The sequence below is a fragment of the Cygnus olor genome, chromosome 4, assembly GCF_009769625.2.
Source record: "Cygnus olor isolate bCygOlo1 chromosome 4, bCygOlo1.pri.v2, whole genome shotgun sequence".
NCBI lineage: Eukaryota > Metazoa > Chordata > Aves > Anseriformes > Anatidae > Cygnus > Cygnus olor.
In genome coordinates this window covers 31,772,650-31,787,721 of record NC_049172.1, presented here as the reverse complement: position 1 = coordinate 31,787,721, position 15,072 = coordinate 31,772,650, and the positions used below count along the sequence as shown (strand labels likewise).

The 15,072-nt window shown below is 40.1% G+C and overlaps 2 protein-coding genes across 4 annotated transcripts in view; both read left to right on the top strand.

Annotated features, from left to right (window-relative positions):
* LOC121068956 overlaps positions 1–9,468 on the top strand; it is a 59,358-nt gene extending 49,890 nt beyond the window's left edge. For 2 of the 3 annotated variants that reach the window (XM_040554523.1, XM_040554522.1), the window contains exons 18-20: positions 235–358; positions 6,216–6,306; positions 7,408–9,468. In XM_040554523.1, the coding sequence (XP_040410457.1) occupies positions 235–358; positions 6,216–6,306; positions 7,408–7,482 (290 nt within the window). In that variant the 3' untranslated portion in view covers positions 7,483–9,468. Of the gene's footprint in view, positions 1–234; positions 359–6,215; positions 6,307–7,407 lie in introns of those variants that run through there. The other variant, XR_005819164.1, reaches the window with a different exon arrangement.
* Positions 9,469–12,644: 3,176 nt separating this feature from the next.
* LRAT (lecithin retinol acyltransferase) lies at positions 12,645–14,627 on the top strand. The gene is made up of 2 exons (XM_040554521.1): positions 12,645–13,273; positions 13,384–14,627. Exons 1-2 carry the CDS (start codon positions 12,719–12,721, stop codon positions 13,534–13,536), a joined length of 708 nt encoding a protein of 235 aa, XP_040410455.1. The 5' UTR covers positions 12,645–12,718; the 3' UTR covers positions 13,537–14,627.
* Positions 14,628–15,072: the final 445 nt, after the last annotated feature.

Genomic DNA, 15,072 nt, shown 5'->3' with positions numbered 1-15,072 from the left:
AGAAAAATAATGGTTAATATCATGTAGTCTGGGAGCCTTCTTCCATGTCATGCTCCTCACAAACTCTCTGCTGACAGAGGGAAAGTTGTCGTGCTACTTTATTCAGGAGCTCATTAAAGAAGATCCATATGTACAGTTTCAGTTGAGAGGATGACTTCAAGTCAGTTTTGAAAGGATAACTACAATTTGGTTTCAATAGCTCATATTCTAACTAATGCTAATTATACCTAACAGGTGTCATAGCACGGCATCCCCTCTACTATCCATACCTAAAGAAAACTTTAACTGCTCAAGCCTTGGAGAACTACTTCCAACACCTTTTAGAGCGAGAAAAACCCGAAGAAGAACTAGTAACAAGGTGAGTAGCTAGCTGCGCAGTTCAGTTGTAAAATAGATACATGATGGTATCAGAAATTATTTTAAAGTGTATTAACTTAAGTTTTGTATATTTAACATTTTTTAAAGTGTGTCTTCCTTTGCATTTTTTGAATAACAACCTGAGGGGTAGTCATGGGAAAAGAAAATGAATGTGTGAATTCAGTTCCCTCCTGAAGCTGGACAAAGGGAGTAAATCAGTTCAGTGAAGGCATTTCACAGAATTGCAGACTGGTTAAGAGGTAAAAAACCTCTGGAGGTTGTCTGGTCCAAACACCCTGCTCAAGGAGGGACACGCAGAGCAGGTTGCCCAGGACCATGCCCAGACAGATTTTGTCAATCTCCAAGGAAGAGACTCCACAGTGTTCTGTCACCTGCACAGTACAGAAGTGCTTCCTGATGTTTAGATGGAACTTCTTCTCTTCCATTTTGTGTGTGTTGCCACTCGTCCTGGCACTGGGCACCATTGAAAAGAGCCTGGCTCCATCCTCATTGCATCTTCTCTTCAGGTACCCTTCAGGTACACATTGATAAGATTGATGAGCCTCCTTTTCCCCCAGGCTGAACGGTTTTAACTCTGTCAGCCTCTCCTCATGGGAGAGATGCTCCAGTCCCTTAATCATCTTGGTATGACCCTGCTGGACTCTTTCCAGGATGCCTAGAGATCTTTTTGTAGTGAGGGGTCCCAGAACTGGACAGTACTGCAGATGTATTCTCACCAGTGCTCAGTAGAGGGGAAGGATTACTTCCCTTGACCTGCTGGCAATGCTTGGCCTAATGCCAAGAATATAGTTAGCTTCCTTAGCATCAAGGGCACATTTCAATTTTCAGAATTAGTTTTAGTGTTAGGGTTATATTTTTGTTCTGTTCCAATACAAAATGTATCTACCAAATAGAAATCACTTACACTATCCTTTTGAGAAATGTATATTTCAAGTGTTTCTGAACCATTTGGAGACTGCGAGAGCCTTAGTAAAGGAAGCTTCCCAAGCTTCGGAGACACCGCAGACCTGGGAATTTGAAATCTCTAAAATACCATCTGAAAAATATGCGTGCAACCAGTGTAGACTGGAGCCCAAGCTTACCTGATCTTCCATCAAAAACATGCTTTATTCTATCACTGTCTCTGCAAAACAATTTAACTTTTAAGGAATTCACTTACTTTAGGGAAAATATTCCTTTAAGTATCTTGCTATCACCTGCTTTTTTGCCACATACACCAAACCAGAATTTTAAGCAAAAAACACAGTTAATTTCTTAAAGTATGAAAGAGGATGCATCCTAGTCCTCTGCCAGTAGACAGCATACATAACATTTTTGTTTTCATGCTACCAAGGGATGATGCTCAGATCTTTCCTGGGGCCTGGCAAGTGAAACATACTGCTCTTGTAGAATGAGGTAATAGTGCTCATCCATATATGTCCAGTAAAACAGTCAACAGGTTTTAAACTTCAGTGTCTCATTAAAAACCAACAAGAACTTCGATATTGCAACAAACTCTTCAGTCTTCTAAAACCTGTTTTGATATAAAGTCAATTATTCTGCAACAATGGACATTCTGCCAAAATCATGTATTTCTGTGGGTGCTGGGAAACTATTGTCTTTTTGGTTATTCAGAGAGCTTGAGTCAGAAGGGTGCATCTCAAAGCTCAGAATGTGGAACTATTTTAACTCTTGCTTTGTGAGTTGTGCTGTTCTTTCTCTTGATAAGCAGATCAATGCAGATCTCGCCCGTTTCATAAGTGCTAACAAATCTATGAAACTAATGAATTCTAATATCAAGAAAATTGAATTTCCTCTGAAATGAGTGGAGAAAGGGAAAAAAGTCAGGCCTCCTAATTATATGTATAGAAATTGATTCATTATGGTTCCTTAATGCTGTTTATGTTCATAAATAAAAGTTGAAATATGCTGTGTCTGGGTAAAGCCAATTAATTTTGATTAATTAGATTATCTGTTCCTGGTTTTGGCTTCCTTTAATGATGTGATAATGGAGCTCTGTGAGTGAATTGAAAAACTGCTTGGGGGGAGGGAGGAGAATAGATTCTTCTGTGAAAATGTTTAGAATTATGATTATGCTCATGTGCTTCAGACTCTGTAGTTGCTTTTGAGTTATTTATTTTTAGTTTTTACTGTAATAAAAAGGGCTATCCTATTCTTTCATTTTCCTTCATTTCAAATGTGAGTGGTTTAAAAATGTATTATTTTTGATATTAAAAACATACCAACCACAGTTCTGCCTCAGTATAGAGCAGAGATTGTCAGCCAGTTGCCTTTCATTCTTTTTCCTTAAGGCTATTTAAATAGATATACCAAACCAGAGTAAAAGAGGGGATTATTTTTGATAGAGATCACTGAAAGCTTGGAAGCTTCCAAGTTTTCAGGTAACAAGGTAACAAAAGATAATCATTCAGGGATAAAGACAAGTCTATGCAATTGCCTTCCCCCTCAACCCATGGAGAGTAACTGTTGAGAGGTACAACAGTTAATCAGGGTTTTTCTGGTGCATAGTAGTGATGTGCAAGCTCAACATGAAAACTTAGACTAATCTAAGTGAAGCTAAGGAACAGAGAGTTGTATGCAGACAGAAATTGGCTCTAAGTTTAGAAAAGGATGTCAAGTCTTGAATTCTGCATATGCACATACAAGTCTTCTGACAGGTACTGCCTTTAAAAATAACATCAATGCTACAGTAAGGTGCAGGGCATCCACAAGATCATGTGAAAGACTTTTTTCATGCATATGAAAGACTTTTTCTTTAGGCATTTTGCCCTCTCTCTTTCTAAGACTAGGTTATATGTGTGGTGTTGCATAAACGAGTCTTTATAAATGGAGAGGTGGTCATTCTAAAGAAGTACTAGAGAGTGAATATGATTGGAGAAGGGAAAGTTCTTCAATAGATAAAACTTGACTAGCTTATTATATATCATTTGCCATATTGATAACTTTCATCTCTTAACAGCACTAGAATTATACACAGCTTTCATCCTCAGTTCTGCAGTTATATATTTCCATTATATAGGATTGTATCTCTATTAAAACTTCTCACAGATATACAGTTCTTTCTGAGGATTTTTGAAGAAACAGAATAAGAAACTTTTCATTTCTGGTCTCAGGTCAGTTATTTAAGAAGGATTGCCCATTTATCGTGGGAGAACTTGCTGGTTTTGTCTTCTCTCTCTAAAGTATGGTTATCTTCTCTATCTTTTGAGAACATTCCAGTGCTCAGAAAAACAATATGATAGCTGATTCCTTTCTATGGGATATTTTTACTAGGAGCTGAAAAACAAAACTACTTTTCTGTGGGTACAGACGCTTTTAAATTAATTGATTTTTTTGTATACGTATTTGTTATGTGGGGGAAAAAAACCTCATGTAGCTCTCTACAGTATATTTCATGTGCAAACATCTTTTTTATGTATTCAGCTTCTGCTTTTCTCTTACAAGAAGAATGATGTCTTTTTATCAATATAAATGCAATAAATTTGCATTAAAAAAATAAAAATATAAAAATAAAATACAAAATATAAATATAAATATAAAATATTTATTTTTCATAATTTTTATATTTTTTGTAAATTATAAAATTATAAATTATAAATTTTTAATAAATTTTATAATAAAATAATTTTAAAAATATAAATATAAAATAAATATAACATAAAATAAAAAAATGCAATTTTTATAACATAATTTCTGTGTATTTTTAAAAGGAAATTCACAGGGAAACATAACTTCTTTGAATAAGTATGGACAGCACTTTAAGGGAAGTAGTTAAGCAGTCCCCCCCCGTTGAGCATAAGCATAGGAGTTTAGCTACAACAGTGAACTTTCATTATATTATTGGTTTCTGTCACAGCCTTATTCTTTGAAAAGTTTGTTTTCTGTGCTTTTAAAAAGCAGCTCTTAAACATTATGCGATTGTGCAATTCAATCAAAAGCTTTTCTTTTAGATTTCACTCAGTTTAACTTAAATTGTTTAATGATGTTGGGTAAATGCATGGCAATGTGATTGGTGTATTGTTGCTGCTTAAGACTATTATGATGGTTGTTTCTTTGTAGGTTTTTCAGAGTAAAATTTACAGTCTAGTGTTTTGGTAGACCTCTAGTTCTCATAGCATATCGTCATTTGTAATTTGCATAGGGTTTTTTAATTGAAAAATTTGCAAGGTTATCTGATCCTTGCTGTGTGGTTGATTATATTATTAAATTTAATCAGTTCCATAGATGACTTATTGTTGAAATTGCTTTATTTTTTCATATTCCTGTTGTCTGGTAGAGCACTGTTGGATTAAAAATATAAAATAATTTTAAAAAATAAAATAAAATCCTGCTTTCCCAGTGAATATGCCTTTTAAGCATGATAATGTTGCCTGGCAACCAGATTTAAAGGCAGGTCAACAGAATGAGAGCAGCAAATTTCTTGCTAATAACAGCTAATAATGTTAATAATAAAGAAGAATGAAAGAGTAGAAAGAATAATGACAAATCATTTCCTGGGAGTTGGGTGCAGACATACTGATTGGTGCTTGCAAGAGCATAACAAGAATGAAGCGTTTGCCAGGCTGTTCAACAGAATCATAGGTTGACCACATTTGCTTCCACGAAAGGTTTAGCTCATCTCCCAAGGACACAAGGGCATGCTGAGCAGTGAGTATCACCAACAGCTGTAATTTTCACAGTGCCAAAAAGGGATTGGAGAAAAACCTCAGAATGACAGAATCAGCCGTACAATAGTACTTCAAGAAATTACATCTCTTTTGGAGGACATATTTTGAAGAATCTGTTGCAAATGGAGGAAGATCAGATAGATGACTAAAGAAATACAGGCAGCGTTGGAGGAAATATGATTTAAACCGTAGCAGTCAAAACGTTCAGAGACATAGTAGGAGTTGGATAAGGTCTTTTTCAGTTACTCATATCTTGCCGATGTTCTGATGAAATCTTTTACTAAGGGGGAAAAAAAGGAAAGCCATCAAGTCCTTAGATAAATAAAATATTGCAAGAAAGCAAAAACCAAGAAGCACTGGAAGAGTACAGGGAAGAAGACAAAACACTGAAAAACTATGAAGGGATAGGAAAATGGAAATATGATATAGACCAATTTATGGAATTTGAAATAGCTTTGTTAGGAAACCACAAAGCCATTTGACAAACTTGTACAAAAGTTTCTGAATTGGAGCTGTACTAGCCAAAAGCAAGGATGGAAAAATGCTTACAGAGGCAGGCAGTGGAACAGAAAAACGGTCTGTCACACTAAAATAAGATAATTTTATCTTAACAAAGCACATGGCTCCAGTAGAGTGTTGAAGTGTAGCTTTACTTGTTATTTGTTATAAAATCCTCTATGATTAGTTGTAAGAGTTTGAGTTAGTGACTCATGGTTATTTCTCAGTAATGGAAAGCATGACTTCCAAATCAGCAGGCAGTCGTCAGCAAAAGTGAGTTCTGGGAACTACGTGATTGTATTTTTTTAGTATCGGAAGTAGGAAATATTAAAAATACTTCCTTCTGTCCTTTTTGTTAACTCACACTGGATTTGAACCTCTTGCCTAAGGAGCTTCCTGTATGGAGGAGGAGGAGGGATCCTCTTTTAAAACTGTTAAATACAGTTGATTTGGGGTAAGGGTGAGGAACAAGAAGTCAGGGAAAGCCATGGGTTAACCATCAGTTAACTTTTAGACTTGAGTCATCAGTGAGGATGCTACCATGAGCATCCAAATTTTTGCATGTTATCTTTTGCTTCGTGTGTTGTTCAGTTTTTTGTGTGTGTGTGTTTTCCTACAAAATCTCCTGGAGAGAAAAGAAAAAAAAAAAAAAAAGTAAACTTTATTTTACAGGTACGAGTTGCCAGGAATCCATGGATTAAATTTTGTTCTGAAGAATTCCCTTGGTGGTGGTGGCATAGCATCCCTGAGAAGTGACCCACAGGCATGTATTGATTTAATGCACTTATCTTTTGTGACTAGATATCCCACAGTCTCTTCCAGCTTTATGAGCTGGAGCAGTAAGCTTTTGTTTTTTGACTCTTTAGTTCCTATTAATTTCCTATTAGTATACATTATCTACTTCATTGTTTTAAGGTTTTAAAACAGCATAGTGAAGTAGAGAGATGATTTAGAATATCTGTTGAAAAAGATACGTACAAGATAACCGATCTGAAGATTCTATTAATAGTTTGTCCTTACCTGTGGTTTTAGATGTACCAGGTAAATAAGCTTTTTTAAAGGCTGTTTTGGAGGATATGAACTTACTGCACAGTTCTGATAGTTTTTCCTAGTACACACAGGAACTGTGTACTGACTCCTCTAGCTTAAACCATGACTAATATTGTTAAATTATTATTAATATAAATCTGAAAGAGAAAAATACATGCATAGATCTTTTGTGTTGACCACATTATGCAAATATAAAATTAATTTTTTGCAAATGTAAATTTTGAATATTAAATATTTGAAACATCTAAACCTGATGATGAGATCTCTTAACATGGCAGTCCTATAGCTACAGTAAAGCACAGTTCTACCACCACAGGCTGAGAAACGCTCAAGTGTACAAATAATCTCAGGGTAGTCAATAGGTTTGTTCACAAAGTGAGGTGATGCTAGGTATGAATTGCATAGCAGAGTTGAATAATAATCAATAAATTGATTTTAGCAGTAGGTAACAAATTGAAGGAACTATTCAATCTTAAGGATTAAATGCTGGAAGACTTAACTGTGTAGTATTTCTTACTTAGAAAGCCTCACTTGTGAATTAATGTAATTAAATGAAAAGGTAAATGTAGCATATGGAAAAAGTATAATTTGAGTGAATATATAATTCAAGTCTCGATTAAAAACTCACCCCAAATCTCTATAAAGGTATGTAGAGGTAAATACACATTAAACATGTAAAACATGCTGAATTCTTACACTGAAAGGACTCTTACACTGATATGAAAAAAAAAATCCCATATTAAACTGTTTTGATTTACAACGGTTATATATTTAAATAGAATGATGAAGTGTTGGTTGTTTTTTTTTCTTACAGGGCAAAGCACTTGGGCAGATGCTGCTGGATTTCCAGATTAAAAATGTTCCTGATTTAAAATCACTGATAGAATAACAGGTGTTTGATACATATATTTTTAACACTGAGTAGTATACAAAATGTTATAAAGAAGAACTGGCTTCTTAAGTCAGACTTATAAAAGTCACAGAGGGGAAATCAGTGACAGTTCTCTCTGAGGCTTAGCTTAAATGGCACAGATTAGCAACTCTTTTGAGTAATAGCAGACTAACAGCTTTGTCTGTGACTGCTAACATTTCCTGTCTAGATAATACATTGGATGAAGAATTAATTTATTTCCTGTAAAATAGAATTAAGCAAATTGCAACATTTAATTATGAGACAAGATAATCTTTGTTCTATGATGAAAATTGCCTCCTGTTCCGTTCATCTCTTTTCCTTCTCTAAATCTTTATTTAAAAACTAAATGGACCGATATAGTTGAACTCCTGTCAATTGTATTTGACCTGCGCATAGAGCGAAGTTAGGTAAGCTGATGTGCGTCACTAAGAAGTTAGCACTAGAGAACAGCTTTCCCTATAGAATCACAGAACCACTAAGGTTGGAAAAGACCTCCAAGGTCACCTGGTCCAACTGTCCCCCTACCACCAATATCACCCACTAAACCATGTCCCTAAGCACAAGGGCAGTATAGGGCAGTAAAGAAATGTAATTGTTACCATTACATAGTGACCGATAGTAAATACTGACCTTTGCTGGTGATTCACTGAACTGCCAGCACTTTGTCCAATTAATGACAGATTACTTTATTGTAATTTCCAACATCTCACTAATGAATCCATCAGTTGAAAAGCACTAACCAGTAACAAACTGCGATTCTTGGCAAGGGAATCAATTGGAAAATGCAGACAGGAGAATGGTGTGAGTACACTATCTGCTCACTCTTTCTTGTGATGAGGCAGTCCTAGCAGGGAGAAGGGGGGACCAGGCAGTGCAGGTGTGCCTTGTTTTCTTTCAGGCCTGCTAAGTCTTCATTTTGTGTACCAGAGTCCTGTCTGGATTAAGTCTATTTGGCTGTCATTTGCATTGCCTTTCCCACAGAATGGTCCGCAAGCCTTCCACAGAAAGGTTTGTTTCCTGCTGTGAAGGAGTACTGTGCTGAATGAAGTGCACTCTTGTTTCTGTTCTGACTGACAGTTACCACCTCTGTATTTCCTTTTTTGCATCCAGCCTTCTCCCTAGCAGCAAAATATTACTACCATGTTCAAACTAGGATACTCCTAGACGGTTTCACTTAAATAAGCAGAAACTCTAAGATCCTTGTCATGCTGCCTATGACAATATCAGGATGCACATTCTCTCCCAATAGCTGTCTGTATTTCCTCCACAGAAGCCATATGAATATTACTCTGTATGTTCAGACATATTTTATTCAGAAGTTAATCTTCCCCTTTATTTTGGGGAGACTGTATTACTTGTTTAGTGCTGACAATGAGGTGTTACTAATAATATCATGGAAAAAATATGAAAAGTATTTTGTAAACCAAAACTCTCTTCAACTTTACTAAATCTCAGTCTGTGCTATTATTATTAATTTCCTTGCCTTTTGATTTTAATGAGGACTGCACAAGGAATTGTTCCCACTTTTTTCTGTGGTTTTGTTCATTAGACTTGAAGGTGTAAGTGAAAGCTTTATCCATCTAAACATGTTACTCTCTTAGCCAGTTGTACGTTCTACCTGTGTATTCAGCATGGTTCAGTCTATTTGTCACGAAATGAGTCAGTTGCAGAAAAGTATCCAACTTCATAATTTTAAAGGGAAAAGGCTGTGCTGTTTTTATCATGTTTACATTGTGTTCATTCAGAAAACTTGTTAATAATTTGAAAGCCTGTTAGTTTACCAAAACATACAAAGGTATTGAGAGGAAATTAAAAAAAAAAAAAAAGTGATAGACCTCAATAGCAAACCTACAAGGATAAAAAGGCTACAATAAATATATGTAGTTTACTGTATATGCTGCTTACGTGACTCTGTAAATGTGTATGCAACTATTTTAGAATTAAAGTATACATTTATAAGTATTAATTTGTTCAAGTCATTTAAATTGTTTCTTCTCCTGGAAGGCAGTGCTACTTAGTTCAGAGGTTCTTAATGTTCTGTTTGGGGGTTGTTTCACTTACTTGCAGTTTCATGCTTTGCCTTGTTGCTTCCCTTCTTCCTTCATATTTTCTCTCTTCTGTCCCTGGTCTTTGTTAAATACAAAAACTGAAAAGAGCAATATGATGTTGTAGAGGGTTGGTCATTTACAGCTCTACCATAGAGTCTGTAAATTGTTTAAAAGAACTGTACGGTGTTCAAGTGGATTGGATATGGGAATACAAAGGGGTTTTTTATCTGTGGAATTGCCCTTTTGGATGCTGTGAAACCATCCTTCACAAACATGTTTTCTGTCCATTATTTCTTTCAGTGCACCAGCTTAAATCAAGTGGCATTGCCTTTCAGATACTTTTCTTGCAAAACATATCCTCCAGAAATCCCTATCCAAAGTTTTTATCCTCCTTAGTATGTTCGTAATTCATGATCCTGTACTTGTTCCAGCAATCCCAGCTGACCTGAAAGCTTGTTAAAGCTGCATTTGCCTGTTAATCTACAGTAGAAACTGAGCAATTGAAAACAAAGTTTGATTAAAACAAATTGTACAGGGAGGTGAGTGTGCATGCAGCCAGCATTGGCTTAACTTCAATCAGTTAACAAATGCATTTTGCTTGCTTGTTAAACCAGGGCTGTTCCTCTTATAGGCAAGTACTTACCCTTCCAATTGCCTTTCTTTTCTGCTTTTTCCCTGTTGTGTTACCTGTGAGGGCAGGATGGAAATAATGACTACAATTCTAAAAACAAGGATCCTTCTGATGCACTAAGTTTTTAGTGTAATGGAAGCTGGCTCACACCTCTTACCTGGGAATTTGTTGTGCTGCTGCTCAAATGCAATACAAAACAAAGGCAGCATTTTTTTCACCTCCCAAAGCTTCATTACTGTATCTTATGTAAATCTCAAGAATAAATCGTGGGGTCTATCATGAAATTGTTCTATAGCAGCTAACAGTCCAAACAAGTACTTTGTTTGCTGTGTTATATTTAACACTTCAAATGATTTTGCCAGCTTTGGGGCAATTTAATCTGTCAATTGAAGGTATAAAAGTTACAGCACAAAAGCGATCCAAGATGATGGGAAAGAAGTCAGCCATTGGAGTCCCAGTTTGAGGCAAAAAGTATGTTTTCAATTTAGCCATCTCCAATGAAATGATTCTTACGCTAAAATATGTTGCTTTTTTTTTTTTTAACCTTTGAGCAGAGTAAAAAAATAATGGTAAGTATACATTTAAATTTCATTTTGCATGGTGGCAGTTTGAAAGAGGTGTTGCAACCCTTGGAATTTGACTACAGAAAATGGCGTGTAGGTTTTCCTTTCAATATTCTGAATGGTTTAATTCAGAAATGAGTTCGTTATTGTATTAAGCATAATTCAGAAATGAGTTTGTACTAAGTGTTTTGCATGCTCAGACAATTTCATGGTAGTGACGAAGCATTATTGGGGTGGTGTTCACTTGCTGCCACTGTGTATGTGTTTAGCTGGAGGAGTGAAGCTGTTTCACAGATCTGTCGGCTGTGTAGTGCCTTTAGTGCTCATTGCAGGGGAGTTTCTGAACCTGAAGGTGAGCGGTTTGGGGGGCAGGGAGAGACAAAGCTCATTAGTGCTTTGGGTATGAGGAAATGTCACACTGAAGAAATGTCACGTGTATCACCTTATTTCTTTGAAACCCTCCCATGCAGTAAGACTTCAAGTCTCCTCCTCATTGTGATTCCTCTTCTTCAGTTTCATCCTGGCTTCCTCTCTGGATTTACTTGAAATGGACCCTGGTGATTTTGGGGATTAAAGCTCACTAATGTTAAGAAAGCAAACAAAGGATGCCTCCAAGTAAAAGATCCAGTTAGGAAATAGCTGTTTCTGTCAGGGAGTTCAGCTGAATTCCTCTCCCTTCTGTTGTGTAGGACAGGTTTTTAATCTCTTCTTTTTCTCCAAAACCTTAAAAATGCACTGAAATGCAAAGAAAAAACTGTGCCTGTTTTTATTTACTTGTAGGCATGAGCAAAAGCCTCAGACCTTCCAAATATGTTTAAATGTCTGGATTTTAAAAGATTTTAAGTAGCTGTGTGGCTGGTGGCTAATCCACAGGGTTCCTACCACCACCATGAACCACATCTACACGGTATTTCCTCCTTTGTGAGTGGTGTGGGATGCAGTAGGGGGATTGAAAGAGAGCTAAGCCTCTGTTGCATAAAAATTTGGCTGAGACTCTCCAGAGGAAATCCCAAATGCCTGATCCCATTGATTACAGGCCAGAGCCTCAGCACTTGTTACCAGTGGCTAAACAAGGTTACTGTGGACCTCTCTTTGCAGCTGAACCAAGCAGAGAATAACCTCGCGTTTCCCAAGAAGCTGCTCTTTCTGCTGGGAGCAGGAGGCAAGGGGGAGGGCGATACCAGTGCTCATTTCCTGTTGATGAGCAGCAGGGTAACCTACACCCATGACATATTTTCTTCACTGGGGAGTGGTGGAAAAATTGCTCTGGGTCAATGATAAGCCTCATCGTTCTTGTCCCCAGGATCCTCCCTGGGCCTTGGCTCAGGTGGTAGGAGGCTCTCACCTGCTGGGTCCTGCCTCTCCCCTCTGCCTTTTATTTGTGCTGGGGCTGTTTCCTAGGGAAAAGGGATGTTGAAACATTTATTTTTATTTTTTTTGCTGGAGTGATCAAAGAAGTCCTACTGCTCGAAGGCCTTATAGGCAGTGTCATGGCCTTAAGCCACAGTGAAAGTGGATCACAGAAAGCGAGTGGGAAGCAAAAAGCAAATTGCTGTGTGAAATGGGTTTGTCTCTGGTGAGGTGGGATGGTGTTACACAGCAGTGTTGCTCCTGGTTCAATGATATTACACGGGGCACTGCCGCAGCCAACCTGCTGGAAGGCAGCGGGATGGGGAAAGCCGCACCTTCAGCCCCAGCGGGTTGTCGGGGCCAGGGAGGCTGTGGCCGCAGAGAGCGGCTCCTCTGCGGGTTTCTTGCCAGGATTTACCCCTCAGATCCACGAAGGCGGCTTCCCCGGGGCCGCCCGCCGCCCTGGGGCCCGGCGGGGCGGTCTCTTCCCGCTCGCCGCTCGCCGCTGGCCCGGTGGGCTGGCCCCGGTGGCCGCCCCGCCCCGCCCGGCAGGCTAGAAAAGCGGGGCCGGGCGGCGGGGCCTTCTCGGCGGCGCCGAGGTGTCCCGCGGCCGGCAGGCCATGAAGAAGGCGGTGCCGCAGGCGGCCACGCTGCTGCTGGAGAAGCTGCTGCTCCTCGCACACCTCCGGCCGCTGCCCGCCGCCGACACCGACCGGGGGGAGCCGCCGCCGCCGGCACCGCCGCCGCCGCCGCCGGCCGCCGGGTGCTTGCAGCGGGGCGACCTGCTGGAGGTGCCGCGCACCCTCTTCGTCCACTTCGGCATCTACTTGGGCGAGAACCGCGTGGCCCACCTGATGCCCGACATCCTGCCCGCCCTCACCGACGACCGGCGGCAGATCCAGCGGGTGGTGACCAACAAGCGCCTCATCCTGGGCGTCGTCACCAAGACGGCCAGCATCCGCGTGGACACGGTGGAGGACTTCGCCTACGGCGGCAGCATCCTGGTCAACCACATGGACCGGCTCTTCAAGGACCGCCTGGTGGGCAGCGAGGAGGCCGCCCGCCGCGCCGAGAAGCTGGTGGGAGCCACGGCCTACAGCCTGCTCTGGAACAACTGCGAGCACTTCGTCACCTACTGCCGCTACGGCGCCCCGGTCAGCCTGCAGACCGACAAGGTAGGGGGGCGACGGGGAACCGGGGGGCGTAGCGGGGAGAAGCCCGTCTGGTGTTGCCTCCTGCCCCTCTAACCCCGCCGCCCTGCGTTTGTCTGCGTGCTTTTTTGCAGTTCTGCGAGACCGTGAAGATGATCATCCGCGACCAGAGGAGCGTGCTCGCCTCGGTGCTGGTGGGCTTGGCGGCGGTGGTCTGCCTGGGCCTGGCGCCCTCCACCACGCTGCCCACCATCCTCGTTACCTTCTTGCTGTGGATGGCGGGCTGACGGCCTTCCCGAGGGCCCGCGGACGGCGCCTGTATATAGGATGTACACTACTGTATTTATAAAAGCACAAATTACTCACTGGCGTTGCGTAACGTTTCTTAACCTCGTGTGCTGTTTTCCAGGACCGCTGTGTCTGGCATACAGGACGCGAGGCATAGCTTACTGTGTAAGCCGAGTAATAGATTTCCTGAAAATCTCAGTTGGTACATTCTCACGCACCCTTAAAATCACTAAAAAGTAGGGGTGTGATGCAGTTCTGCTCCTTGCCTGTAGCCATAATTGATTCTGCTGATATCCTTCACGGGCTTTAATTTATTAGCTGCGTACCTGGGTGCCTCAGCTATTAATAAAATGGACAATGAAGTGCCACAAAGCGATGGATATTGACAACAAACTACTTACCTCTTACTTTGACAGATATGCTTAATATTCAAAAGTTACTGTCTTTTTTTAAAATATCCTTTAGGGGAGATACAAATAGGTAAACTGCCTCTCTCTGATAGCCAAAAGCAGCCCTCGCCTGGGTGCTCTGTGCTGCAGTAGTGCATCTGGCTGTGGTCCTCTGAGTTCCCTTCTGGGAAGTGCTCACAAATCTCTCATTTGTATTGATTGCATAAACACTTGCTATGTATCGAACAACTTTCAAGGAAAGCCTGCAATACCTCAGCATTCTGCTACTGGTAGTGGTTGGTATGGCTACAGAGGGGTTCTCAGTGGTACGGGAGGAAAACAGTTTGCAAAGCTAGTGTCATATAAATATCAGAGATTTCCAGTCTTCCAGGGCATGTGTCTGGGAGGAGGAGGAAAACAAATATGAATACCCATCTAGTTCCTACTTTCCCATAGTAATTGGAACTATGTGAGTGCTGTAAAGCATCAGGCGTTGGTGCGGTTCCTGTGGTCACTGTATTGTTTTGGATATTGCCTTAAAACAGGATGCCTCTTTGTGAAAGAAGGCATATTTCTATACTCGTCTGTTGCAAATAAGTTGTAAGCCAGCAGTCGGTGCTAAAAATCTGCAGTGTTGATGCCTTTTTATCAAGAATGTGTAAAGCTGGATTTGAAATCAAGTTCATCTAATTGTTTCAGTGCTAAAAAAATATTGTTTTGTTGTCATTTTTCTTCGGCAATGTCTTAATGTATGCAGAGAAATTGTTCAGCTCTTGGAATGGCATGCTATACATGTGATTACACATTCATGCACTATGCTCACCTTCTTTTCTAGTCAAAGGCAAATACTACGGTGTCTTCACCAAGGACTCAAGCTCAGATCCACTTCTTTCTCAGCTGTGTTCAGTATCCTGATCAGCTCTGCTACCAAAATTGCCATTTTTTCCCATTTTTACAGTAAGACTCTGTTTAGCTATATTATAACCCCCCTTCTCCCTCCCCTAGACCTACAGCTGTTTGAAGATTGGGTTCTTAAACTGTGAGTCTCCTTGGCCGCTCTCTAATCGTCTTTCTTCTTCTGGCTCCTCTGCTATAACCGACAAAGAATGTAAAGACCGGGGTGAAATTCCAGTCTCATAGGAAACA

Bases quoted from the DNA above. Each gene is read 5' to 3' on its own strand.
- LRAT (XM_040554521.1), top strand. From the start codon at position 12,719: ATGAAGAAGGCGGTGCCGCAGGCGGCCACGCTGCTGCTGGAGAAGCTG. The intron at 13,274-13,383 runs GTAGGGGGGCGA...GCTTTTTTGCAG, and splicing joins TCAGCCTGCAGACCGACAAG to TTCTGCGAGACCGTGAAGAT.